Source organism: Leopardus geoffroyi, chromosome C3, assembly GCF_018350155.1.
Source record: "Leopardus geoffroyi isolate Oge1 chromosome C3, O.geoffroyi_Oge1_pat1.0, whole genome shotgun sequence".
NCBI classification, from domain to species: domain Eukaryota; kingdom Metazoa; phylum Chordata; class Mammalia; order Carnivora; family Felidae; genus Leopardus; species Leopardus geoffroyi.
In genome coordinates, this window is record NC_059338.1 from 66,931,749 (window position 1) to 66,959,611 (window position 27,863).

General features: G+C 62.7%; 1 protein-coding gene and 1 long non-coding RNA gene across 2 annotated transcripts in view; both read left to right on the forward strand.

Moving 5' to 3' along the window:
- ITPKB (inositol-trisphosphate 3-kinase B) overlaps window positions 1-27,159 on the forward strand; it is an 89,989-nt gene extending 62,830 nt beyond the window's left edge. The window contains exons 3-8 of the mRNA XM_045453248.1: window positions 12,769-12,868; window positions 14,113-14,326; window positions 18,927-19,131; window positions 21,024-21,125; window positions 22,605-22,676; window positions 24,077-27,159. Of these exons, the coding sequence (XP_045309204.1) occupies window positions 12,769-12,868; window positions 14,113-14,326; window positions 18,927-19,131; window positions 21,024-21,125; window positions 22,605-22,676; window positions 24,077-24,292 (909 nt within the window). The 3' untranslated portion in view covers window positions 24,293-27,159. The remainder of the gene's footprint in view (window positions 1-12,768; window positions 12,869-14,112; window positions 14,327-18,926; window positions 19,132-21,023; window positions 21,126-22,604; window positions 22,677-24,076) is intronic.
- Window positions 1,733-8,876, forward strand: LOC123585267. Its single transcript, XR_006706024.1, has 3 exons — window positions 1,733-1,743; window positions 6,559-6,561; window positions 8,747-8,876. It is a non-coding gene; the product is annotated as an uncharacterized LOC123585267 (long non-coding RNA).
- Window positions 27,160-27,863: the final 704 nt, after the last annotated feature.

The following is a 27,863-nucleotide window of genomic DNA, read 5'->3' on the forward strand; positions in this document are numbered from 1 at the left end:
GCCTGATTTAGCGTCGAGGGGAACCTTTACCAGACTTTGCTGGGAGGGGGAAGGAGAGAGCCTACTTCGGGGCAGAGAAGAGGAAACTCTGAGAAGCTGCCAGTCGGGTCACGACCTGGGGGCCAAGCGCTGTGTGAGTCGGTCGGCCGCCTGTGTTCCGGGGCAAATACGCTCCCATCTCCCTCCATCAGCCTGGAATCTAGGGGTCCCTGGAGGTTTATCGCCATGCTTCCTTTTCGAAAAATTGAAATGACAGCGGCTTGAAAATGTTTTCTTCAGGGCTCCTGGGTGGCTCAGTGGGTTAAGCATCCGACTTCGGCTCAGGTCACGATCTCGCGGTTCTTGGTTTCGAGCCCCGCGTCGGGCTCTGTGCTGACAGCTCAGAGCCTGGAGCCTGCTTCGGATTCCGTGTCTCCTTCTCTGTCTGCCCCTCCCCCGCTTGTGCTCTGTCTTTCTCTATCAAAAATAAAGAAACGTAAAAAAAAAAAAGAAAATGTTTTCTTCAGTTGGGTTTTTCTTTGGTAACTTCACTCGGAGACAGATGTGCCCTAATAATAGCATTGAAAGTTAAGGGGAATAAATCAGCCAGCTGTTTCTGTTCCCGAGAAGTGATGTCAGAAAGTTCCGACATGTGGGCCGTCCCCAGAGGCCTCAGAGGGGCCGAGCCTGCGAGGGGGCTGCGGCCGCTGTGAGATCCCGGATCCCTCTCTGCGGGACCGCGTCCTCGGGGCTCTCTCTCGGTGACTTCCTCCAGGACACGTGTACTGCCCGGCTCGAGGCATGTGGACGGTCATCGGTCCTCGCCTCTTCCCTGTGCCCGGAGGCAGGCTGGAGCGTGGGGAGACCCCGCCGGCCTGGAGCAGCCCCGACCTCCCAGTGTCTCTCTAGTTCCTTCCGTCCAGGGTTCAAGCCCTTGGCGGGGAGGACTATCCGAGGTCATTAAGCCCGGTCCTCAACCTCTGCCATTTTTCAGATAACCCGCTCATGTCTCTTACTAGTGTTTTATTTCCCTTCACTCAGTGGGAAGGAGGCGAACTGAGTCGGAGAGAACAAGCGGGCAGGCCGTGCAGGCGACAGGGGACTTTTGTGGGGCTCAGGCTTCGGGGCAGAGGGCGGTGTGTCTCAGGTGGACAGAAAGCCTGGCTGCCGTACGGAGATGCGTGTCCGTTGGCCGGCTTCTCGGTGATTCTGAGGGAGCAGACGGGCGGGGCTGGGTGGAGCCCCTGTGCGCCCCGTCTAAGGAGGGACGGCCGGTGCTGCTTTGTCGAAGCCCACCCCGCCTGGAGCCATCCCGGGAGCCTCTGGAAGGGGTCTCCGGATGAACGGAGTGTGAACTCATTGTAGCCTAAAGCGAAAAGTGAAGCCAACAGGTGTGGTGTTTCTGCTTGCGGTGGGTGGGGACGCCCCCTCCCTCCCCCCCCCCCCCACAGATGCCAGGGGTACGTGGAGGTGCGGCCCCCACGCCTGTCCTCTGATGGGGAGTCCCTTCGCCCCTGTTTGCTCCCCTGGGAGGCGAGGCAAGCCTGCCTCCTGGCCTAGAGGCTCGTGAGCTGTGGGAAAGTGCTAAGTAAGCACTCAGGGCCCAGTTGACAGAGATGCTTGGGGGAAGCTCGATGAGTCAATCTGTTTATGAAAATCACACGTTACTGAGGAGGCAGACGTCAGGATGACCCGGGGGACAGCTGCCGAGTCTGGCTTCTACTTGGGGGACCACGGGTGTGTCTTCTTAGCGGCCCGTTTCCTGTGCCCCCAGCCGTCTGCACGTGAGCAGAGACGGGCTCTGTCCCGGGCGGCTCTGGTCGGGACAGGGAGGCCGGGTGACTCACGGGCGAAACCCAGAGCCGGGCATCGGCAGCCTCTCGGGGGCAGGGCTGTGGCGCTTCTTTGGAAACGAGCTCGGGGTTTCTGACCGTCTCTGCCCTCTGCTCGGTGCCAGCTAGCCAGGGGCGAGCCCGAGGAATCTGTCAGAAGTCCGAATTGCACCAACGTATCTTGCTGGGAAATAATTTTCTAAATATAGCTCCGTGGTCGATACTGCTTGTAAGTTCTCATGCGGGTATGCAAGGCTCTTCCTGAAAAGTTTCCTTGTTGGAAATTCCTTACGTGGGAGTTCCCAAAAATCTGGCTTTGGAGTTCGCCCAGAGCAACCCCCTTGGCCAATGTCTTAAGAGCACTTGCTGGGTTCTCAGAAGCCACTTAGGAGGCGGGGCTGTGTCCGTGGACGTTCTTGGCTTGGAGAAGTAAACTTTCAGCAAGCTAGAGGTCGAGGAAGTCTTTGCCGTGTGCAGTCGTGTCCTTAAGCTTCCTGATTTATAACCAACCCCAAGACTCTCCATCCCGGGCTATCTTGGGAGAAATACACGGTTGCGGGGGGGGGTGGGGGTGTGAAAACTCTAACACGGAAGTTTGTTTGGGTAGCAGGGCTGTGCTCTGCCATCACGTTTTAGATCCTCCAGCCGTTTTGTGGAAAACTGCCTTCCGTTTTCCTGGCGGTGTCAATGTCACGGCCCTGCGTGGGACCAAGGTGCGCGGCCCGGCCCGGCCCCGTCGCCTGGTCGAGCCTCCGGGAACGGCTTCTTTCAGACCGTAGGTCCCCAGGGGAGGACGGGGACGGGGGTGGGAGGGAGGTCGTGCGGGCAGCTGGTGACACAGGCCGGTGGCTCGAGTGCCAGGCTGCCTCTGCCTCTCACCTGCTGTCTCTCGCGCTTGAACGCTGCTCTGGGGCCTTCTGGATTTCCAGAAAGACTCTTTAAGGTGAGCCCAGGCTCCACCGGGGTTCATTTCATGGCGAGGAATGGGACCCTTGTGGGGACACGCTTCCTGATGGCTGTGGGCTTCACCCCCTGCACTTGCCTCAGCGGGAGGAGGGATCCCAAGGCCAGCGCCCGGGGATAGAGGAGGGGGCCCTCCAGACCCTGCGGCTCACATCTGCTGAGCCCACACAGGCGGAACCTCTGCCATTGTTTCACCCCCAAAGAGGCACCCCCTTCGGGGCTCAGAGCAAGACAGGACCCCTAGGAGGTATGCAGTGTTCACCGCACTGGATGCTTCTGTCCGCCAGCAGGCGCTGCGGGAAGGGGATTCAGTCCCTGCCGGGTAGGCGGTGGGGTGGCATTCACCTTGTGCAAGTAAGGTGGGGCTCGGACAGGCTGCTAACTTGACTACACCGCCAGCCAGGATCGAAACCCGCTTTTATGTGGCCGTGAGCGTATTTGCCACAGATGACAACGGGGCAGCCCAGCAGAGTGACGAAGCATCTGCACCCCTGGAGCCAAACGGCCCGGGTTCGAATCCTGCCTTTGCCACTTACCAGCTATCGAACCTTGGGCCGGCGATCCAGTCTTCTGTGCCTCTGTGTCCCCATCTGCCACGCGCGACAGTGAGAGCCCCCGCGGGGTAGGCTGAGACACTCGTGCGGCACCTACATGACACGTAGTACTTAGCCAAGCACCGTGTCTGGCTCTAGTCGTCCATACGGGTTAGGTGCTTCTGTGACTGGCACGGCCCACAGGCTGTCGGCGTCACCACACTGCCTGCGCGGCCTTGCCCTTAGTGTCCGGGAGCTGGGAAGGAGGGGTCCAGCGCCTCCGGCCCCCTCCCCCAAGCTAGGGGAGCAGGTGTGTGGGGCGGGGCTGGCCCCCTGAGGAACTGGCCAGGGTGGGGGCGCTGGGGGCACCGAGTGGCCCCAGCCCTTTGGCACCCGTGTCCGCTGACCAGTGAGGACCTTCAGTAAATTTCCACCCTCGGTAACTCGGCTTTGGTTTTTTTTTTTGGTTTTTTTTTTTTTTTTGCATCTTACCAAAGTGAAAATAAGATCTCTGGGGAAGGGTGGGAAGGGACCCGGTGTGCGTTGCAGGGGTGGACCCCCCTCCCACCACCCCCTCCAGCTGGGTGCCCTTTCCCAGAGGAAGAGCCGGGCCCTTCTGTCCCGTGAGCTTTGTCCACTGGGAAGTCAGCTGCTGGAGACTGCCCTCCCCCAGCCCCAGCTCTTCCCGCCTCCGGCCTCTCCCCGGTTTCCTCCTATTGTTGATTCCAGCCTGCAGGGCACAGCCTGGAGGCCCCCTGGCTCCTGGAAGGAGAGGCACTGGGCCTCTGCCTGTTCCAGCTTTTCTCTCCCTCCCTCCCTCTCTGTGCCCCTCTTTCTGGCTTTCCTTGCCCTCCCCCTCCCTCCCTCCTCCCCCCACCCCTCTGTGTTTCCTCCAGCCTTCCATTATTTTTAGTTCTTAAGAGGATGGAACCCAGGAGGGAGGAGGAAGGAGGAGCCAAGTTGGGGACCTTCTAGACCAGAGACGGAGCTTTGTGGGGCCCCGCCTGGTAGGGAGGGTTGGGAACATCTCCATGAGTGAAGGCTCCCTCCGTTCCTGGGGAGCCAAACAAAGGCTGATTTGGCAAGACTGTGGGTCCACGGATGCCAGCTCCTGTGAAGCTAGGAATTGGGGCGGGGGGAGGTCTGGAGTATGCAGGACTAGGAGAGCTTTCTTTGCTTGGTTGACCAGTCTGAGGGGGGGGTGGCCGCCAAGCCCTCACGCGTGTGTGTCAAAGACCCCTGGGGCCAGCCAGGCTGTCCACTGTCCAGGAACCACAGTGGGTGGTTAGTGGGTGTAGAGAACCAGGCAGACTGAGTAGGAAGTTCCTGCGAATATGCCACCCCCCACTCCCCCCCCCCCCGCCTCCCTGGAGAGGTCTCTGGAAAAGTCCAGGCCCCGGCAGGTGAGTCCACGGAGGCGTGAGCCAGCTTGGGTGGATTTCATCGTGCAGGACGAGGGATGTGGCAGGGCCCGAGCCCTTGCTGTGTGCGGGGCCTGGGACGGCCGGCGGGCGGTCCTCCACTGCGTGTGCAGCTGGGGGGCCCACGGCGGTACCGGGAGGAGCTCACCCTTCGTGGGCAGACACCGCACGGTACACACAGTCAGGAAGCACTCGCACCTTCCCCTGCCTCGCGGAGGGCCCCGGAACCGGGCGCGTGGCTGGATTGGTGTCGAGACCCCTCGGAGCAGAAGGGCCGGCTCGCGGGTCCCAGCTTCGGAGGCAGATAGGACGCAGATCAGCGGGAGGGAGGAGGGGGGCACTGCAGGCAGGGCGCCTGCACCTGTGTGAGCAGGGACCTGGGGCGCAGCAGCCCTCTTCGGAGAGAGAGGACAGAGCGCCAAGCCCAGAACCCCGGGCAGTGCCCGCCTCTCGCACCCGCAGTGGCCAAGAGGCTCGAGAGGAAGGCCCATCCTTGCCGCACTGGCCTAGCCCAGCCGTTGATCCAGAGCGGGGCTCCCTCCGTTGCTGGGCTCTCCAAAGGACAGGTGCGGGGCGATGCAGGGGACCCGCGCCCAGCCCTAACCTCTGTGGAAAGTGTTCTGAACCCCCCACCCCCTCCAGCTTTGGGGCCGTCACGCGGGGGAGGCGGGAATGACAGAAAACCTTCCTCGGGTCTTTCTTGAAAAAAAAGTGTTTCTGCATTTGGTTTTCAGGGGACTGTTCTTATTTGTTAAAGCGGGGGTAGGACAGTTAGTCTCCAAAGCCAGGCTCTTGTTCTTAGCCGCAGCCACCTGCCCTGCCAAGTCCTCGGGTTTAATTTTTCCGATCCTTGGGGTCTCGGTTTTGAAAGGCCTTCCCTCACCTCCCCACCTGCGCCCCCCCTGCCCCCTCCACCTCCAAGCTCACAGCTCACTGTTGGCAGGGGCGGGTTTTGATTTTGGCCCCAGCCAGGTTTCTAACCGGGGTTGCAGGAGGGAACCGCTGGGCCTGGGGGGGTGGTGGGGGGGAGCCCTACCTGCCTGGGCTCGCCTAGCTGGCCCCACGGGAGCGCTCTGCCAGGGGGAACACAATGAACAAAGTTGGCTGGGCCCGGGCCTCAGAGAAGCGCAGGCTTTCCCCCAGCGCCGGAGACAGAACCATCACCGGGGAAACCCTTGCTGCTGTTTTAGACCGAAAGAAGAAGGAAGAAAAAAAGCGTTTTTTCCAAACATGGACAAGTCAAGGAGTCGCCTTCAGACTTTTGCAAGATCGGAACAAAGGCGCTGACGCGGCGCGGGCCATCCGCGGGCTGGGACCTTTTCCATCGACTTGCAGGGCTTTGTTAAGGGTGTGTTGGGGAGGCAGTGCTGGGAACAGACTTGGAAGGAGGCAGGGCAGGCCTCTACTGAGGCCTCCCCCATCTGAAAGGTCACTCTTTGGACAAAGCCCTTGCTGTTGGCCTGAGGCTGTTTTTTAACTGGGGGCGAGGCCGATCGCCCCAGCACGGGGAGAGAGGATGGGGTGGGGGGGGGGCCTAGTTACCCTGTTGGCTGAAATACAACAACATCCTCGGAGTTAAATGGTGTGAACCAGGAAGCTGTGTGACCTCGGGCAAGTGACTTAACCTCTCCAAACGCGTGTCATCATTCGCAGAAGCAGCGTCGTGCGTGAGGGTGACCATGAGGTGTTACTGATATGTCCGGCAACATGCCAGACGTGTGACGGGCGATGTCTTCGCCCATCTCCCCCGCAAGCCAGTCACCGCCCCTCACCAGCACGCACACACGCTCGTGCGTACGCGCACGGGAGCAGCGGAGCCCGGGCTCCCAGCATGTTTCCGAGAGTCGCGGGGTCCAGAGAAAATTCCCCTTTTCTGATGTCTTCGAGATTTGCCCTTGTCTCTTTCAGACTTAAAAGAAAAAAAAGGAGACTTGTGATTTTCTGCAAAGACCAGGTCGCCAAGGGTCAGACTATTTCGATAAAAAGGGACATGCTGGAGGGAAAAGTGGAAAATTGGGGGAAAAGTTAGGTGGGGAGAAGTTAAAGAAAGGATGTAAAATCCCCTTTATAAAATGAAACCTGCTCCGTAATCTCTTTGCCCCCCAAAATAGCCGTGTTCCGCGGTGCCTGGCAGATGGGGTTATTTGGGAAACTTTTCTCTCTTGGGAAGCTTTACGGATTCTCTGAACCCGAAAATGGTGCCAGCGCCTGGCCTGGCCTGGCCCGGCCGGCTCGGACTCTCCCCGCATCTGGGGCCTCGGGAGGTGCTGCGCGGGCTCCCACCGCATGAGCACCCACGGGGAGGCTTTGCAAGCGGCTGACCACACAATGAGCTCATCTGCTTGCCACTTAGCCACGATCCGATCCTCTGGAAGTGCCCAGATGGATCCTCGCCAGGCTCCCGTGCATTGGAGGTGAAAACTGTTTCAACTAAAAAGGAAAAAAAAAAAAAAAAGACACAGAAGTCAAAGCAAACTGAACACCTAAGGTTCGCCTGCCCCGTGACCGTGTACAGAGCCCCTGTATATATGTATTCTTTCCTCCGCAGTCTTCCCCACGACCCTATGGGCTGGGCCGGGCATGTGCGATGTTCTCGAGCCCAGTTTACAGATGTGAACACTGACCGACAGGTGCAAAGGCTTGCTCGCAGCTGCAGCCGAGAGGAGGTAGACCAAGGGGTCCCTCTGCCTCCCAAACATGATCGCGCTCTGTTTCATCGTGCTGCCTTCCGGAAGCGAAATGCAGCATGAAGGCCAGCCTTTCCAGCCCGGGCCTGGCGACGTTGAGGGAAGGGAGGCTGGAGGAAGGGGCTGGCCGCGCTGGGGTAAACACGGGGCCGTGAGTAGCTGTCTTCAGGAGGCCTGCTTCTCCAGACGGTCCAGGCAGTGCTGTGGCTGATGGGAGTGGGGGGGTGGGGGGTACAGGGCCCCGAAGAGCCCACACCTGTCCGGAAACCTCAGCTTGTGCCAGGAGGCTCCCAGTGGGTCCCAATGGACAGATGCAGCCTTCCTCGCATGCCTCTTGGCTTTGGTCTCCCTCTTCCTGAACTGCTGGGGCTGTGCTCAGCCTGCAGGCCTGGAGGGCCGTGGTGGCCTCTCGGGGACCCCCTGCAAGGGAGTGCGCAGTGGGGCCAGGTCCTGGGGGCCCAGCTCTCAGGGGGCTCACGCTTGCCCGGGTAGGAGCTGGCGTGCAGGTGTATTGTGCCCAGAGCATTCTAGAAACACCCGGGGGGAAGGGGGCAGCTGAAGCAGAGGAAGGGCTTCCAGGGAAAGGGGCACCGGGCTGCGCAGGGTTAGCGAAGTCCTCTGCAGCCGTTCTGGGGAGAGATCCCTGACGGCAGAGACAGGCACCTGGCAGGTGTCTCAGGGTGGGTGTGGGGAGGTGTGTGGGGCCTGGGACACCGTGTTTGGTGAACGGCCGCGCGGCCGCCTGTGGATGGGGGTGGGGGGCACCAGGCGGCTAAATGTCCCATAGTGCGTGAGGCAGCCCTGGAACCAGAGGGGTCTCTTTCTGTCCCCGGCATCACTACCCTTTTTATTGGCTGCAAGGGGCAGGTGGTGGCTGGAAAGAAGGCAGGAGGCAGACCCCAGAGGGCCCTGAGGGCTGAGCTGAGGAGAGAGAGTGCCGGCCCTGGGCAGCTCCTGCAGGGGCGGGGGACTGGGCACTAGGCTCTGACACCCCCCTGGGGGTCTAGTGTCCTCTCCATGTGCAAGAAGGAGGCCACCAGGGAAGACAGAGCAAGTCCAGACCCAAGGAACAGGCAGAAGGTGAACGAGGGGAGGGCTGACTCGTGACCATCCTCCCCTCTTCCCTGCGCCATTCCCTCCTCCCCCCCCCTCCTCCTCCTCCCCCTCCTTCCCGCGCCACTCTCCCTGTCTGTTTATGGAAAACTGAGGTGATCCTAGTCATTAGCCCTTTCATTCGTTGGAGGCGGGGTTTCCCTGCAACAGACGTGGGGTGTCTGGGGGACCCAGCCGGAGGATGACGTTTTCCCAGGAGCCACAAGCATCACGGGGAGGCTTGGGGTCTGGTTTAGAAAAACACACAGATGGGTGCCTGGGGGGCTCAGTCGGTTGAGCGTCAGACTTCAGCTCAGGTCACGGTCTCACGGTTCGCGAGTTCGAGCCCCGCGTCGGGCTCTGTGCTGACAGCTCGGAGCCTGGAGCCTGCTTGGGATTCTGTCTCCTCTCTCTGCGCCTGCCCTGCTTATTCTCTCTCTCTCTCAAAAATAAATAAAACCTTTAACACACACACACACACACACACACACACACACACACACAGAATCAGACACCCCCCCGGGCCCCCTCCCTGGGGCTCAGCCTGGGCCCTGCAGCCCGCTGGCCAGTGAATACTTTCCGCCCGGGCTCTCAGGGGCTCTGGCATCTCTGAGTCCAAGATGAGAGATGCGGCCAAGAACCACAGGCCGGAGCCGTGCGCTCCGAGGTTCCGGGCGTTGAGTGAAGGCGTCCGCCCCACGCGGGTCCTGGCTCCCAGCGTCGCTTCTGCTGTGAGGCCGGGCGCCTCTAGACTGAAGAGGCAAGGGGAGCTGGAAGGTGCTGTGTCCTGAGCCTCCGGTCCCTGCTGGCAGGTTTGGGAGCGTCACTGGCTGGCCGAGGCCGGAGAAGCCCAGTCTGGGGTTTGCCCGTCCCACCGAGATTCTTCTGTCCCCTCGAGGAGGGTCGGGGCTTGTGGCCAGGTGGTGTTCTCCCCCTACAGCCCTGCCCACATTCTCTCCGCTCCTGTCAAGTCAGGGGCGGGGGCTGCCTGGAGCGGTTTCCAAACATCCGGCATCTCCAGGCCGCTCACCTGTCCCGTCCTGCTGGCTTCTGGTCCTTTCCTTCCCCTTGACGTGCTCCCGAGAACATCCCAAGTGCACGACTCCAGCCATGGGCAGATCTGCCTGCTGGGAGAGGCCTGTGTGATCCCGTAGTTGCCCCTGCCCAGCCCCAAGGTGGGACCTTTCGGGGTTTTGGTGGCCAGCCTCGGAGCGTCTCCCAAGGGCTCAGGACCCTGCTGCTAAAGGGGCATTCAGGAGACTCCCCAGAGCAGGCTGCCAGCCCCACTGCCCAAGGGACCCGCCTCGAAGAAACCTCCTTGTTGCCCTTCCCAGCCCGTCTGCCGTTACCTGGCGCGGCGTCCTCAGGGCTGGCGGAGACCGTAGGTCAGGGCCCTCTCCCGGCGTCAGGCGCAGCCGCTGTAGGATTGGGCCCCGGTCCTCAGGGGTGAGCCGGGACCTGCCGGCGCCTGTGGGCGGGAGCGGAGAATGGGATAACTGGGGGCAGCGACCACCCCGGGTGTCCTGGGAGGCGAGGAAGGAATGCGTCTCCGGGAGCTGCGACCACACCGAGTGGGTCTGACCAGCCCCGGGCTCGGTGGTCTTTACTCCTTAGTAACCACGGCGACGCCTGCGCTTAGCTCCAGACGGGCTGCTCCCCGGGGTAACTTCAGAGACCCCCCTTCCCTGAACGCAGAGCTGAGACCCTCCCCTACGTACCCCGTGATCGCTGAATGGCTTTACCTCCTGGGATCGGGGTGGGGGGGACCAAGGGTTGCTGTCATCCTACAGGCAAGATAATAAGGCCACCGGGAGGGTCAGGAGCCTGTCCAGGATCAGTCAGGGAGGAGGGGCCAGAGCCAGGACTCCGGCCCAGGCCGACCCGCCTCTTGCCCACTGCGTGTGCTGCCCTGCCCCGGGCCTCCTGGCCTCACCTGCTCACCCTCATCCCCCACCGCCTCCAGCTGCCCTTCCCAGCAGGCCTGGACCCAGCCGTTCCCGATGCAGGCCGGGGCTCTGTCACACAGGCCCCTGCCTGTGACAGTCTTCCCCCTGCCCCCACCCTGCCTCTGCCGGGCACAGCCAACACGAAGACCTTCCTTCCCAGCATTCCCCCGTCTTTGCACGCCCCTCCCTGGCCGAGGGACCACCGCATCTGCGGACACAGTGTGAGGTCACACACCGCAGCTGGGTGACAGCTCTAGTCTTCCTCCGAGGGGGCTTTGCAGTTGGGATGCGTGTCCCCGGGCCTCTGAGGGTCCAGCAGTCAGTCCAAGGAGCTTGGTGGCCCAGCTGTCCCTCCCTCACGAGGCAGAAGAGGAAACTGAGGCCCGAGAGGGGCGTGTAGAAGGGGAGCGTGGGTTTATTGTTCCCTGACGGGGCAGTGGCCCGGGATGGGGTCACGTGCACCTGCCAGACCCTCGTCCCCCCACCCCGAGCTCTGCTGGCGGGACGTGGCTGGCAAGTGGTGGCCAGCTGTGCACGTTTCCTCTGGACCCACCTTGACGTCTCCCCACTCCCCCCTCCCGGCTCATCTCGTGCAGTGAGGTTTTCCCGTTGTGCCTCCCCCTGCATTGTTTGTGCGCCCTTCTGGGGGCTTAGATAAGAAACTCCTCGGCCTTCCTTAGCCTTCTTTGGTGATCTCCATCGGAAGGATCTAGAAAAACAACCTTGCCAGCAGAGGCCCGGCCCTCCCGTCACGTGGGCTGGCGAGGGCTGGCCTCGTGCGAGAATAGACCAGGTCTCGGTGGCGGGGTGAGGGTTTCTGGCACCGGAGGAGGATTGCCAGGTTCCAGCAGATGCTTCTCCTTAAACAGATTTTCACTTGAGAGCCGGGTGACAGCGGCGGCTGATGTGACCTTGGTTTCACCTTGGGCACCCGCAGCCTCCGCAGCGACTCGGCCGTGGGGCAGGGAGCGAGCCCCCTGGGTCTTCGGGGTCCCCGGTCGAAGCAGGTCCCTCCTTATGCACCCCCTCCCGCACAGCTTCTAGCCCCTTCTCCCGGCGCCGAGCCTCGTGGCTTTGCTCTGTGTTTTGCCAGCCAGGGACCCGCTTTCTCAGGAACAGGTGGTGGTCCCCTGGCTCTGACTTGCAGCTCGGGTTCTCGGGCCTGTGTGCTTCTGCAGAAACATTGACTGCGGGGGGAGGAGGGGATTTTTGTAAAGCAGTGGTGTGGGTGAAGGTTCCAGAACTGTCTCCGTCGCTCGTGTCCCTGAGGCTTGGGCTCTCCCCGCCGACGGGACGGCGACTGTCCTGTGTGCCTGTTGGGACGATAAAGTCGGGTGTGAAATAAGTGTCCGTTCTCCTTTCTGCCAGGGCGCCCTCCTGCACACACACGCACACACACACACACACACACACACACACACACTCTCTCTCCTTACTTGAGAAACACCCTCAGAAGGAGAAGTACCTTGAAGAGGAGGGAACTGCGGGCCCACTCACCCCTGTGTGCACCCGAGCCGCGGGGTGGAGGGTGCTGTCCCCGGGGAACTCCCTGCAAGGTCTCTCTTCAAACCGCCCGCAGGCAAGAAGGGCCTCTGTGCAGCAACCTCTGCAGACACAGTGTGAGGTGACATACTGCAGCCGGGTGACAGCTCTAGTCTTCCTCCGAGGGGCTTTGCAGTTGGGATGCGTGTCCCCGGGCCCCTGAGGGTCCAGCAGTCAGTCCAAGGAGCCCGGTGGCCCAGCTGTCCCTCCCTCACGAGGCAGAGGAGGAAACTGAGGCCCGAGAGGGGCATGTAAAAGGGGAGCGTGGGTTTATTGTTCCCTGACAGGGCAGTGGCCCAGGATGGGGTCACGTGCACCTGCCAGACCCTCGTCCCCCCGAAGGTCCCCTTGCATCTGGGCGCTTTGTCGAGCTCTCGTTGGCCGTCTGCTGCGTAGATGACGGAGGTGACGTCCTTGGAGCCCTGTGGGCTTGACACTTGTCATCCTGGGGCCACAGGCAGCGAGTCTGTTGGCTTTGGATTTGTCTTAACCAGAAAGCGTAGTTCCCTTTTTTAAAATGTGTATTTATTTATGTGGGGGGTGGGGAGAAAATTGGGCATGTGAGTGGGGGAGGGGTGGAGAGAGAGGAAGAGAGAGAATCTCAAGCAGGCTCCGCCCTGTCAGCGCGGAGCCCGACCCGGGGCTCGATCCCATGAACCGCGAGATCGTGATCTGAGCCGAAACCAAGAGTCGGACGCTCAACCGACTGAGCCGCCCGGGCGCCCCTGTGGTTTCCTTGCTAACGGAGAGTTTTCTCATTCGCTTGTTTCTAGAGCAAATCATGGCGGAAAATAAAAAACATGGTGCACTGGTCTCCCTTCGTCATGTCCTTCAAGAAGAAATACCCCTGGATCCAGCTGGCAGGACACGCAGGTAGCTGCAGGCCCTCGCGGAAGTTCCCCCGGGACCCTCTGCTCTCCAGGGAGGGCCTGGCCCCCGATGCTCCTGGAGGTGGAAGCATCTGGAACGAGATCTCTCGGAGACAGTAGCGTGCTCCCCGGATGCGGCCCGAGCACTGCCCTGAGAACACGGGAGGACAGCACCCCCTCCGGAGCCTGTCCCGTCCCCAGACGCACACGCAGCCCCCCTTCCTCGTCTCTGTCTCTTTCGGTGTCTCCGTCTCCCCCTTCTGTCTCTCTCCCGCTTCACCTCAGCAAAATACGCGAAATCATCATCTTCCAGCTCGCCCGCCATCTGCCATCTTGGACAAAGAGGCAAGGCTCAGTGTGCCATTGGGCGCCCACTGTATCCCCCCATTGCCATGGTCTTAGGGGTCACGGCATTCGTGGAGATGTGGGGGTCTACCCCGACGGAGCTTGTAGGAGGTGGAAGGTGTAGGCAGATCACCCCACAAGCGAAGGACAGTGTAGAGTCCTGGGTGCAGGCGGCCAGGGCACCCGTCGCCCGCGGGGGACGAGGGGACATCTGTAGCCAGAGCCTGAGCGCTGGCTGGTCCACGTGCGGGGGCCCCTTGGTGGGCCTCATCCCCTGGGAGGTTTCCGTGGCTGCCCCGGACTTGACCTTCACGACCACAGACCAGCCTAGGGTCCGACACCTCTTTTATATTCCCTGCACGTGGGCCCAAGGCACTTGGGTGGACACTCTTCCTAAATAAATATGTCCCCGACGGCGTGACTCAGGGTCACGTCCCGGGTGGCCTGTGCCGGGCCTCGGACCCCCGCTTCTCAGCCAGCGTCCCTGCCCTGGGACTGAACCTGTCCCATCAGAGCTTCTGCCCTGAGACCGGAGGCACCGTCACTGCCCGAGGACTGGACCGATGAGGGGGTGGGGGTGGTGACAGTGACACAGGAAGAGGAGTGGCTGGGTCTCGCGTGTGTGAACCCTGCAGTGAGCGCTGGTGCCCCTCCATCTGCAGAAGAAGAGCCTGGGGTCAGGGAAGCTGGGGACCCAGCCCGGTTTGCAGCCAGGACTCACCTCCACTCCCCTTCCAGGGCTCGGTCCACAAGTGGGGACCTGGGGGCACCTTCAGCTCCAATGCTTATTGGGCGAGCAGCCCCGGGAGACCTACCGCGGGGGCTGGCGGGCAGGTGGGGGGAGGTGAGAGCGGGGAGGGTCTCGGACGCGGACCCAGGGTCTCCCCCGACCTTGCTATGCAGGGAGTTTCAAGGCGGCTGCCAACGGCAGGATCCTGAAGAAGCACTGTGAGTCGGAGCAGCGCTGCCTCGACCGGCTGATGGCTGATGTGCTGAAGCCCTTTGTCCCCGCCTACCACGGCGACGTGGTGAAAGACGGCGAGCGCTACAACCAGATGGACGACCTACTGGCTGCCTTCGACTCGCCCTGCGTGATGGACTGCAAGATGGGCGTCAGGTGAGCTGGGCCTGGGGTGCGGCAGGGCAGGCTTGGGGCGTGGGTGACGCCATCCCGCAGAGGGGACGGGACCCCGGCTTTGCCCCTCACGGCCTCCCCACTTTTCCAGAGCCAGTAGCTGTGGGGCCGGAAGAGGGGCTCCATGCTGAGCCTCCCTGGGAGGGGTGGGGCAGAGAGAACTGCCTTTCTGGGCGGGTGGGATTGCCGGACAGCATGGGGAGACTGGGGTAGAGGGTCTTAGCGCCCCTCCGCGCCCCCACCAGTGGGAAGGGGGAGCTAGTCAGTGGAATATGTTGGGGTGCCCTCGAAGGTTCACCCCTGCCCTACGAGTGCGGTGGAGGGGGAGCCCGGGAGCTGCTTTCACGGGGGACGGGTCGGGGTGCTCCAGGGGGCCCGGAGAGGGCACAGAGGCCGGAAGGGGGTGCTCGGGCCTGTGCACGGACTTGGATCCGACCCCTGGCGCCTGCCCCGGGAGATAAGCCCGAGCTTGGAGAGGACTCGGAGGGAAGGAGACCGGCAGCGTGGCCAGGAGGAGACCCGGTGATGGCGCAGAGCCGAGGGGACCCGAGACCCCTCCGCCCGCAGCTCTGGGCCCTGCTCTGGCGGCGTGGTTTTCTCCTCCCTCTCGGCCTTGGGCCGCTCGGTCCCAAGGAGTCACCGAGCGGCTCCCTCTCTCCTGCTGCGCTCGTGAAGTCCTCCCGGGCTGTTGGCCACGTGGTATTGGGGTGCCGTGCTCCCCTCGGGGGGAAGCCCCCCAGGCTGCACAGCCAGACGCCCGGCTCGTCCATCCGCCCGCGGCTCGCCAGGGAGACCGGGCTCCAGGGAGCGGCTTTTTTTCTTATGAGAATAAGAAAGAAGCGTGTGTGTGTGTGTGTGTGTGTGTGTGTGTGCAAGACAGGCAGGGACCAGGAGAGAAGAGGGCCCGACAGCCCCCTTCCTTCCCTCCTCACTCCTGGGACTGTGTCCTCAAGTCAGACCCTGTAGGCCGTGTTCGTCGCGAGGCCCCCAGGCAGGGACCGGAGATGGGGAAGTACAGGCCCTTCTATTTGCTCTCTCGCCGTCCTTGACCTCCCTCCCCCGCACCCTTCCTCCCTCCCTCCGCTCCAGCCCACAGGGAGGAAACAGAATGTCCCTCCAGCCACCGCTTGGCCGCTGCCCTTCCCCAGAGTTTTATTTCTGTCCCCGGAAGGCCCTCCCCGGTGCACCAGGATGGGCCCTCTCAAGGGAAGACACAGAAATATTCCGATTAGCGTTCACTCAGACCGTGGCCCAAAAAAGCACGCGCTGCGGGAGGGATGTGTGGAAAGTCCGTCCCACGAGGCTGCCCCGTGTAGCTGTCTGCTCTCTGGGAGGCTTGTGGGGACTGGCGCCCCCTGGGCCCTGCCTGTGTCTTCAGCTTCTGTCCCACTGCGCCCCGGAGTGACCGGCGAGGCTGGGACAGCGTTAGCTCACTTGGGAGTGGGGCCTCGAGGCGGAGGCTGTGGGGTGAGAGAGGGGTCTGTGTGGAGGGGAGGGGAGGTCTCCCCAGACCTGGTCCTGCCCAGCTTCTCCTCCGCTTCACAATGCAAGGGATGGGCCCTCCTCCGCTCCTCACTGCCACCGGGAGACATGGGTCCTGCGTGGTCCAGTCCGAGCAGGGGGACATCAAACACAGAGGTGCGGGGACTCGGACTCAGCAGGGCCCCGGGTCTGTGCCAGGCTTCCAGCTGCAGACCATGCCTGAGGGGGCTCCGTGGGGCCCCGAGTCCATGCTGCGTCAATCCAGAATCCTTAACCCCAGACAGAACCCGTCCTAAGACCAGCAGTCCATGGCCACGCCCAGTGCTTGCCAGAGGGAGGAGGCCGGAGCCCAGGGCCACCACCATCACTGAGTCCCAGGCATGAGGGGTTGAGACCTGTCACGGGGAAGCAGTAGACGGGCTGACCAGCCAAGCCAGCTTCGGCCACAAGCTGGGGGGAGGGGGGGGGGCGCTCAGGAAAAGGTGACGTTGGCACCTGTAGTGTCCTAAATCAGGGACGGCGGTTCCACGTGGATGTATGCTCATGTTCCAGGGACTTTTCTTAGATTCTCCCCCGTAAGCCTGTGTGCTGTGTGTCACACGAGTCTTCCTGATGTCGGGGCTGGGGGTGGAGACAAGGACCGTCCCCAGCTTTGGTGCGCGAGCTGTGGGCGCCCACAGGCTTGCCGCCTACCCACCCTTCGCCCTGAGTGGCCGTCCCCCCACCCCCGTCCCCCGCAGAGGCCTCTGCTCCCCCATCCCGCTGTCGGACGGAGGCGGGGAGCCCAGCCAGGCCAGCACTGGGGAGTTCAGGCCCCGCCATGTCGCCGCTGACCGGTGCTCCGGGCGGAGGGTGAGCGACCCCACCCAGACTGGCTGCGGGGGCCCTTCCTGGAAAAAGCCCCAGGCCTGCTTCCTGTTTAAGGAGCTACTGAAAGCTCTCTGCGGAAGTGCGGCCGCCCACCCGCCCCGCAGGCCCCCACAGTGGGCCCCGGAGCATGTGGGGCGGCCAGCCCACCCCCGGCCACGTGGCACGCACACACAGCCGCACCCGGGCCGGCCCGACACGACTCCACGCAAAAGCATCCTGCCCCTCGGCCTCTGCCTTGAAGCTCCTGCCATCCCTGACCTGGCTCGGCGGGCACTGTGGTGTGTGCGTGTGTGAGTGGGAGGGTGTGTGCATGGCTGTGTGCATGCATGAGTGTGCGCGCACGTGTGCGTGTGGGGTGTGTGCATGGGGGTGTGGGTGCACGTGTGTTAATGGCTGTGTGCGCACCTGCGTGTGTGCGTGTGTATGCACGTGTGCGTGGGGTATGCATGGCTGTGCGTGCGCACGTGCGTGGGTGTGTGCATGGCTGTGTGCACGTGTGCATGGAGGGTGTGTGTGGTTGTGTGCGCATGCACGTGCGTGGGTGTGCATGGCTGTGTGTGCGCGTGGGGGTGTGCAAGTGTGCGTGTGTGGGGGCGTACATGGCTGTGTGTGCATGTGGGGGGGTGCATGGATGTGCGTGCGTGTGGGGTGTGTGTGCATGAGTGTGCGTGAGGTGTGCATGGGTGTGGGTGTACGTGTGCACGGGGTGTGCATGTGTGCGTGCATAGCTCGCACACACTGCATACGTGCATGAGTGTGCACGCGTGTGCATGAGTGCACAGTGTGGGTGTGAATGTGTGTGCGTGGCAATGTGCATGGCTGTGTGTGCATGCACGTGCGTGGGGGTGTGCACGTGCACGTGGGGGTGTGCACGTGTGGGGGTGTACATGGCTGTGTGTGCATGTTGTGTGGGGGGGTGTATGGATGTGCGTGTGGGGTGTATGTGCATGAGTGTGTGTGTGGGGTGTGCATGGGGGTGTGAGTGTACGTGTGCATGGGGTATGAACGTGTGCGTGCATGGTTTGCGTGCACTGCGCATGTGCATGAGTGTGCGTGCGCATGAGTGCACGTTGCGGGTGTGAATAATTGTGCTTAGGGGTGTGCATGGCTGTGTGTGCACACGTGCGTGGGTGTGTGCACGTGTGGGTATGTGGATGTACATGGCTGTGTGTGCACGCACTTGTGTGGGGGTGTGCACGTGGGGGTGTGGGTGTACGTGGCTGTGTGCACACGTGCGTCTGTGTGTGCACGTGTGCGTGGGGATGTGCGTGCGTGCACACGTGCATGGGGGTGTACCTGCACGTACGTGTGTGTGGGTGTGTGCATGGCTGTGCGCGTGCACGTGTGCGTGGGAGGTGCGCACGCCCGTGAAGGAGGTGTGCACTGGTACAGGCGAGGGCTGCGGGAGGTTCTAAACGACCAGGCCCACGTTCACAACCCAGGACTTGCCGTTTCCTTATATTTGACACGGTGGTTTGTGAAAACTCGGCCTCTGAAGGCGTCATGAGTTGATGCGCGGTCTGTCCTGGGTCCCCGAGCAGCAGGTGTGAGGGGAGGGTGGGGCCGGGAGGGTGGGGCCGGGCCGCCGTCACGGCCGCCACCCACGATGGGCCAGCGCAGAAATCTTCCTTCCACTACAGCTCTGTCCTGTGATTTGTTTCAGGAAGGGTCCGGGGCAGCGGTGGAGCCCGGGGTCAGGGGAGAAGAGGGGGGTTCACTGGGGAGCAGGGGTGCGTCTGCAACGTGCAGGATGCCCGTGTGTGTGGCAGGGGTGACGCCCCAGCTCTGTTTGGCGATGGGGTAGGGGAGGCATCGCGGGCTGGGGATTCAGCCCCGGGCTGCTGAAGTCCCGTCCTGCCCCTGCTCCGGTTTCCGGGGGACCCCTGCCGGTTCGACGGCGGGACAGTGAGCGACTTCCACTGGCTGTGCCTTCTTGGGCCTTCGGGCTGGGGGGCAGGTGTGAGGAGGCACGGGCTGGTCGGGGCAGGCCGTGTGGCCCCCCTCGGGCTTCCCCCCCACCCCAGGCACAGGCTTCCCTCTCCGCCACCGTGGCCCCTTCCGAGGCCATCTTCTGGCTCGGCCTTAGTGCTTGGTGTTGGCACGAGGTCGCCCCATGCGCAGGGCCGCCCCCCGTTCTCCCAGTCGGGAGCCGGCCCCGGCCTGAACAGAGTGTGTGCGCATCCGCGTTAAGCGGCCTGCGGCCCTCATCACCGCCCCCCTTCCCACGCAGGACCTACCTGGAGGAGGAGCTCACCAAGGCCCGGAAGAAGCCCAGCCTCCGGAAGGACATGTACCAGAAGATGATCGAGGTGGACCCCGAGGCCCCGACCGAGGAGGAGAAAGCCCAGCGGGCTGTGACCAAGCCTCGGTACATGCAGTGGAGGGAGACCATCAGTTCCACCGCCACCCTCGGCTTCAGGATCGAGGGCATCAAGGTGAGGCCCGCCAGGTGCCTGGGGAAGGAAGGGACAGAGGCTCCCATATCCGCCCCGGGGGTGGCGGCGGCCCGCAGGGCCTTCCGAGGCCACGAGCCTCCTTCCTCACGGGCCCAGCGTGTTTGGGGAAACCCGCCCGCTCCTCAGTCAGGGCCGGGGCCCCGGAGCAGGGTGGCTTCTAGCCGGCCCCAGGGGTCAGCCCTCTGCCGAGGACCCTACACTTAGCCCTGACCGTGCCCAGCCCTGACCGGGAGCCCACCTAGGAGCCCGTGTGCCAGTGCAGGGGCCGCTCACTCTGCCCGTGGCCTGAGAGCTGGGGATGGGCCACGAGATGCAGGGGCGGGGGCGTGCCGGCTGCAGTGACCCTCCCTCTGCCCGGGCAGCCGGACCAAACGCCCCTCCTCCGCGTCCCCAAGTGTCCCCGCCCTGGATCTGATGAGCAGGTGCGGGCTTGCACTTCACCCTGGGGAGCGGGCTGTGAGGTGCCGGCCGGCCGGACAGACAGCGGTCCCTGCGGCCTTCCTGGGTTTCTGTCCTCTGCCTGCTCCGGGCCGTCACCGAACAGCCCTAGCGCCTGGGTTTGAGCAGAGGGTGGCGCTCCGGGCATCCGCCCCTCCCCAGCACTGCTTTGTGAGCTCTGGGCTGAGAAAGCCATGTGTCCCTCCCTTGTCATCTGAAACCAGGTTTTCTTCCTTTTTTGCATCCAGCCCTCATACGGGTTGCAAGTTTCATGCTTCCCTCTCAATAATGCTCGTTTTCCTTCATGTTTTCGAAACAGTCCGCTTTCGCCTTACCTCTCCCTCTCAGGCTGGGTGCCCTAGCCTCCGTTCATTGTCCGGCTGCAGGAACAGCCAGCAGCCCGTCTCCCCTCCCCTGCTCTGGGCAAACGCCGCGCGACAAGCCCCTGTGGGCAAGTTCCCCCTCCGCCCCAGGGTCCGTCCTCAAGAGGCAGCCACATTGCATTACCTCGTCTCCGGCCTGGTGATGCACAGACCCAAGTCTGGGGGTTCTTTGTGGAGCCCTGCTTCCTCACCCTTTGTCCTTAACTAAGAACAGATCTTGGGGCGCCTGGGTGGCTCAGTCGGTTAAGCATCTGACTTCAGCTCAGGTCATGATCTCACGGTCTGTGAGTTCGAACCCCGTTGCCAGCTGGGCTGACAGCTCAGAGCCTGGAGCCTGCTTCGGATTCTTTGCCTCCCTCTCTCTCTGCCTCTCCCCAACTCATGCTCTCTCTCTTGAAAATAAATAAAAGTTGAAAAAAATTAAAAAAAAAAAAAAAAAAGAACAGATGTCCTCCTGGGGGAGCTAAGCTCCATGTGCTTTCCGGGAACAGCCTGGAACAGACACAGCGCCAGGCTAAGAAGATGAGTAGTCTCTTGCACCAGGCGGGCCAGGGAGCAGAGATGGGCAGGCAGTGACATCTTGGCTATGTTCAGGGAACATACGGTAAAAGATCTTAAGCTACAAAAGGAATCTCACTGAACTTGCGGTGGGAGCACCTCTCTTCTGTCTGGCGAGGGAGGTCGCCCCCGGATGGCAGGGACCCGTGGGGCACTCATGGGGGTTCCCAGGGCCAGGCCCCGAGGGAAGCCGAGACATATGTGTCTCCTCCAGCCCCTGCTGCCCGCAGCCCCCTCCTCCAGTCCTGGCCCGCACCCCCCAGGCCTTCCCTGACCGCCTTCCTCTGCCTGGCACACTGAGGCCACCCTCCTTGTTCTCAGTCGGGGCTCAGGACAGGCTCCACGGTGCCGCCCGACTACGCCCTGTGCCTGGCAGTGCAGACGTGGGTCTCCTCGGACTGCCCGCGGGCACCGTGGTGCCTCCACTGCCCCCGAGAGCTGCTGGCGGGCGGGGTCCGTGCCTGACCCCTCCGGGGCGCGTATCATTCTCAGAAAGAAGACGGCTCCGTGAACCGAGACTTCAAGAAGACCAAAACGAGGGAGCAGGTCACCGAGGCCTTCAGAGAGTTCACTAAAGGAAACCGCAACATCCTGGTGAGTTAGGGCGCCCCCCGGAAGGGGCTGGTCGCGCAGGGACAGCTGTGCCCTGCAGACATTCTTGTCCAGCCCGGGACCACGCTGGGCCACGCTGCCCGCATGGAAAACGCCGGCCCCAAAAGATGAAGCGGGAGTTGGTGGCCAGCCTCCAACTGGATATGTGGGGACACTCGGTGGGCTTGCCCTCCCTCTCCCTGGCCGCCTGCCTCTCCGCACTGAGGACGGTTCCCTCGGTGGATTTCTGTAGCCTCGCTGCCCGTTGAGAATGGTGTGCTCATCAGATCCGCAGGCAGCCCTCTGGGGTGGGTAGGCTCTTGTGCCACTTTCCAGGTGAGACACTGAGGGGTCAAGGACACAGCAGGGACAGAGCTGGACCTCACACGCAGGTCCCCGCGCTCCCCGAGGCCTCCGGGGCCTCTCTCCCAGGCGCTGAGGCCTCCTGAGGGAAGTGCCTGGGGCAGGGGTCGGAGTCTCTCCGAGCCCGGGGCTGTGAGTGTCACAAGTTGGTGACAAAGTGACTTCACGTTTGCCACTGCAACGGTAGACAGGCTGGACAGACACCTGACCTATGGGGTCAGGACCTTGAGGGCCCCCCCAACCCCCAGGTGGAGGTAGGGTGTGCTGAGCCTCTAGGTCCCTAGGGAAAGGCACCCTGGGACGGACCCAGGGGCCCTGGGGACATGGGTCCTGGAGCCCCCGGGAAAGGCGCCTTGTGAACAGCCTCCCGGCGTGTGGAACAGGGAAGGGTGGACCCGGACCGCCTTTTCTCTGGGCAGACTCCTCGCTGGCCCTGAGTCTCCCTCCCTCCTTTTCAGGCTGGGCTGGGCTTCCCTTAGCCCCCGGCAAGGAGGCTTTGGTCTTGGGGCGCGCACCCGAGTTCTCCACAGCCCGAGCCCTCTGCTTTCCTGTCACCTGCTCCTTAGCCGGGCCCACCACGGAGTTCGCACACCCGTGCCTGCACGGGCCTGTTCGAGGTGCTGAGCCCCAGGCCACCGTGTTGCCGCGGGATGGTGTCGAGCGACCCCGGGGCCCCCTGGGGACGGCAGGCACCCCCAGAGCCGGCACAGCTCACCCCTGGTCCACAGAGAGGCCTCTGGAGAGATGCTGGCGGCTCCCCCGCTTACTCTGCCCGTCGCAAGGTCAGGGGCACGGAGGTTTGTGTTCCAGAGGCCACCGTGGCAACGGGCCCGCTCCGCTGCTATCCCCGCACTTGCGCCGGCGTCCCAGAACCCCCGCCACCCTCGGGGGGAGCCCCGAGGGGCTGCCCTCCGGCGCCTCCTACTCTCGAAGGAGGGCAGGTGTGCACAGCCCCGTCTGGGCCTCTCCACTCCTTCGTGTCGAGAGGAGGAGGTTGGAATACATGCCCAGGGTGTAGCCTACCTTCCGCTCTGACACCTGAAGAGTCTGGGCCACACGGGGCTTAAAGGCCACCTCGCCCCCCACGTGTTTACAGCTCTGGCCTTTTTCTGTTCCCAGATCGCCTACCGGGACCGGCTGAAGGACATTCGGGCCACCCTGGAAGTTTCTCCCTTCTTCAAATGCCACGAGGTACATACTGGGCTTTTGTCCTCTTGGGCAGAGAGCCACACTCTGTGTGGTCAGCCGTGACCCTCGGGCCTGCTGGCCTCCCACGCCAGTAGACCTGCCTGTTCTGGAAGCCGGAGCGGCGTTTTTAGGATGGTGCAGCCGGGGGCAGACCCCTCCGATCAGGTCCCCCGCCCCCTGCAAGCCTGAAGCTCTGTCCCGAAGGCAGCCCCTCTCGAGGTCTTGTGTGGAGGGAGCCTCAGCCCGAGCCCTGCCCACAGAGAGGGCTGGGGGTCCAGCGCGAGGAACAGGAGACAGGTGGTCCCGGGGCTCCGGGCAGAGGGAGTGCCCCCAAAGGGAGGTGGGCCAGGCCCTGCTAAGCCTCACAGCATCTTTGTGCAGGTGACCTGGCTGGCTCTTCCTCCAGGCAGGCAGCCCAGCTTGCCCTTGGATTTTATCCCCGACTTGCCCCTCGGCCCGGGGGCACCTGTCCCACCACACATGGTGGCTTTGACCCCAGGACCGCCCGTGAGGGAGGGACTGGGGTGCCCAGAGGGCAGACTGGGTGGTCTCTGCCCTGAGCAGTGGCGCCCAGGTTTCTCAGGACGTTCTTTCCTCGGTCACCTCCGTGGGGCCCAGGGTGTGCAGGCCCAGGGTGTGTTCTCAGCTTGATAAAAGGTGTTGGTGCAGCCTGCTGGAGCCTCCCTTCCCCCCCAGCCTCCTTGCTCCAGAGGATGGGGCTGTGATCCTGCAGGCTGAGCCCGGAAGGGCTGGGGGCCTCGAGCCCCAGGACCTGCCGCACCGGGCGGAAGGACCCCATCACCCCCGTCAGCACCAAGGCTTTGCTGTTATTTCTGGAAAATTGGTTTTGCCGTACTCTTTCTGGAGTCTCGCTCAAGAAGCTTTAGGCCTAGAAAGAGGCCAGATTAGCTGGGGCTTCTGGTATTTTCCGCCTGGGCGGAGGCAGCCCCTGTGTGGGCTCCGTGTTTCCCAGGGGTAATTTCCAGGGTCTTTCCTGTCCTGCCCGGGATGTCTGCCCAGGGTCCTGCTGCTGGAATGAGGCCGGTCTGGGCCTCGCTGCCATCCCCTGGGGTGCCGTGTGCGCATTTGGGGAGGTGCTTTCCTCTGCCCCACGGGTACAGTGTGGGCTCCTGGACACGAGAAGTCAGGGTGGAGTGTGGTGGGGGGTGGGGGGGAGGAGGGCGGAGGGAGAGGCCCTGAGGTTCAGCCGTGGCCTGAACTAGAGGACAGTGTGCAGCCGCAGCTGGTGGCCAGGGGTCTGCCATCCCAGCCTCCCTCCCCGAAGGCAGTTGCTGCCCTGGTGGCCGGTGTCCTCTGTCCCCTGGGTGGCCACCCTGGGACGGGCCTACTCCCCCCCCCCACCCCCCGGCAGTCCCCCTCCTCAGCTGCCCCCTCCCCTTCAGGTCATCGGCAGCTCTCTTCTCTTCATCCACGACCAGAAGGAGCAGGCCAAGGTGTGGATGATCGACTTTGGGAAAACCACGCCCCTGCCCGAGGGCCAGACCCTGCAGCACGACGTCCCCTGGCAGGAGGGGAACCGGGAGGACGGCTACCTCTCGGGCCTGAACAACCTCATCGACATCCTGACGGAGATGTGCCAGGCCGCCCCGCTGGCCTGAGGGCCGGCCCGCCTCGCCGCCCCCCCTCCTCCCTGCCGCCCCCTTCCTTTCTCCTTCTGAATTTCCCCTTGGTGCCGCCCCAGAGCCAACCCTCCCGAACTGCACTATGAGACACTTTATAAGAGACCAGGTGGAGATCGGAGAGGAGAGGAGAGGAGAGGAGAGGAGAGGAGAGAGAGGAGAGGAGAGGAGAGAGAGGAGAGGAGAGGAGAGCTTGCCAGGCTCCCACTTCTCTTTATAAACAGGATCTGCTGGCAGAAGAGGAGTAGGGGCGGGGGTTGGGGGGGAGCCCGGCTCAGGTGGCAGGGAGGTCCCCAACGCAGGAGCCGGCCCCAGCCTTCCAGTGGGGGCCTGCTGCCCCCTGGTGGCCGCCACCGAGCTCAGCCTGTCTTGGCCCCATCCTTCCGGCCTGGAGCATCTCCGGGTTGGGGCACAAAGCCACTGGCAAGTGCACGTTGGCCACGAGTAAAGCATTCTCCGCCTAGCGGCCCAGGAGCTCCCACAGACGTGTGGTGGCCTGCTAAAGCAGGGACCCCACCCAGCTGGCAGTGAGACCCTCCAGCTGGGGGCCGGACCCAGGAGCCAGGTGAATGCTGGAGTCCACTGGCTGTGCTCTCTGACCTCGACCTTCCCGGGAGGGGGCAGGCAGGAGCCCCCCTCTTCCATCTGATTATCACCCAGGAATTCAGAGGGACGCTCTGCAAACCTGACCTTGGAGGAGGCCCCGCCCCCACCCCCACCCCCAGAACCACCTGTGCCTCCGGCTGCCAACCTTGTTGGGACCAGGTCCGCGGCACTGGGTGGGGCGGCCCGGGGCACAGCCGGCCACCAGAGGAAGATCGGTTGTCTCACGTCCCTTCACCCCCACCCCCCACATCCCTGGGCTTGTTTCACGAGGTCAAGTCCCCAGCACGTTCGGGGGGCAGCGCTGGGCAGGGAAGTAGCAGATTTCTGGCCTTCCTGGCCTCATTTTTCTCCCCTGAAGTAACTCTTCCAGCCCAAAGGGCTTGGACCCACGTTCCCCGGATGCGGTGTGGGCAGCTCCCAGGGCGGGTGGTGGGTGCCGGGTGTGAGGAGGGGTGCTCCCGGCAGGGGGAAGGGTCCTGGGGCCTCTAAGTTGCTTGAAGATGACTGGGGAACCAAGTAGGCCGTGTTCTCATTTTAAAGCAAGGCAAGTCTGTATTATGGGGAAGAATGCGAAACCGGCATGGTTTTTTAAGAACAAACCTCTCAGCTCCGTGGCCTTTTGGGGCTGTTAGAGGCGCACGGGTGCCCAGAGCCGAGCTCTGGCAGGGTAGCGATCCGCAGACAGCCAGGTGGGGGACATGGTGGAGGTCCGTGTACCCCGGAACGTGAGCCCAGAGGGGCCGATCCAAGAGGCAGGGTTTCCGGGGCTCCCCCCTCCCATCCCCCCCATCGCCCCGGGGACTCTGGGAGACCTCTGACCCCAGCACGTGACCCCGGCATTTCCCCTTTCGTGCTGGGTGAGTGACAGTCGGTGGGGGCGGAGGGTAGGACGCATGAGGCTATCTGAGTACAGATTTTAGAAAAGGAAATCAGTCTGAAACTTCCTGGCTCTGGTTCAAAACAGTGGGGAGCTTGTGTGGGGGGCTCTCGCCAAAGGTCACACCCCATCCCGGCCGAGCGCGAGAGACCTCGTGACAGCATGTGACCCTGTAAAGGCGAGAGCACCAAAGCCAGCGCTGGGTGGCTCAGGAGGGACCGGGGCATCAGCAGTCCGCGGGGAGGGGACGTTGCTCAGTTGGACGTCCCGATTCCATCGCCGTGGGTGGACCACAGGTCATCCTCACTCCATCGATGAAGGAAATTTGCTAAAGCAAATGAACGCTCTGAACAAAAAAGTGCAGGAGACCAGCTTGATCTCCTAAGAGAACACATTTTCCAAGCACTTTAAACAGGCACCCGTTGTCTGCAGACAGCGTGCTAAAAAAAAGGCAAAGCGACGTGTTTATTAGAGGAGGTCCGTGGGGCCTCTTCCTGGCGACCGGTTGCTTGGGGTGACATTCTGTCCGCGAAGGTGGTATAAAGTGGCATTTTTTTCTTAGGTTTATTCTCTTAGGGGTTGGGGGGGGTTTGTATTTACTCGCTAGCTCTCCTCTCCCGCACCTGCTCTCGCAACCTTCCCTCCCCTCTTCCCTGTCCCCTCCCCCCCATCCTGGAGGGATAGGTGGATCCCGAACCAGAACCCTTCCGAGGGACTCCTCGGGCTGCAGGTGCCGGGACGGCGGGACAAGCCACGTCCTTTCCCTCCCCGTCCTTGCCGGGCCCCCCGGGGGGGGGGGGGCTCCTCAGTGGTCAGCGTGCTTAGCGTTCAAGGAAAGTTTCTCAACTGCTTGCCCGCAGACTTGCCTTTAGCGCCATGTAAGAAGTTTTTAAGTTATATTTATTTTTTCCGGTTTTTTAATTGCACAAAACACTAAGACTGGGAGGCTGGGGATTCTGTGTGTCCTTAAAAGCTGTGCCTTCTTTCTGAATTCCCTTTCCCACTTGGCAGAAAGAGCCTGGACACAGCCCTACCCCCCCTCCCCGCCCCCCTGCCCCCCCCCGCAAAGGACTCTTGCCTCTGTGAGCTGTATCTAGCTTTGAGTTTCTCCTGTATCCCGTCCACCCCCGTGTGTATACAACCCAGGCCCCTGGCTCGGGAAGAGGCCCTCTGCCGTTGCCTTTCCTCTGGAGGACAGGACCCCCCCCCCCAGAGGGCTCCCCCTCTCTCTGCACCCCTTTCGCCCGCGACACCTTGGAGGAAACTGAACTGTTACAGACTCCCCCCCCCCCCCCCCAGCACAGTGCCTGTCGAACAGACTGCAATGCTCTGTACCTTCCCGAATAAAGGCCCTGGAGACCACCGTGCCGTCTGCAGTGTGGTCCTTCCGCCTCGGGGTGGGTGGTCCTGGCGCTCTTTGGGAACTGGGGGGTTGCGCTGGGACTGCGGGGGTCCCCGGGAGTGGGAATCAGATTGGATAATGTTTCGATCTGCAAAGGACTGAAGACACCCTTCAAAACTAGGCACTTCAGAGCCGCCTGGGGGGCTCTCAGTCGGTGAAGCATCCGACTTCGGCTCAGGTCATGATCTCGCGGTTTGTGGGTTCGAGCCCCGCATCGGGCGGGGCTCTGTGCTGACAGCTCGGAGCCTGGAGCCTGCTTCCGATTCTGTCTCTCTCTCTCTCTCAAAAATAAACAAACATCTAAAAATTTAAAAAAACAAACACCAAGCCTTTCAACCTTCTCCACAAAACGTTTACGTAGCAGTTCAGGAGTGTAGAACAGCCACGAAGTGCTTGTCCCGCACCCCTGGGTCTGGGGCAGCTCCGTGAGGTCCTCACGTATGGAGCGCAGCTCTGTGCAAGGTCGGGTGCGGGCTGCTCGCTTCTGTGCCCCCCATTTGCCCCCAGACGCCTCCACAAACAGGGCTCTGTGGTCTCCGTTTTAGAGACGGGGAAGTTGAGGCTTGGAACCATTGTGACCTGGGAAATAAATGGGGAGCAGAGATTCGGAGAGCAGGCTTTGCCCGGTTTCAGATACAGTGCGGTCTTCCTCCTCCCCGGGGAGC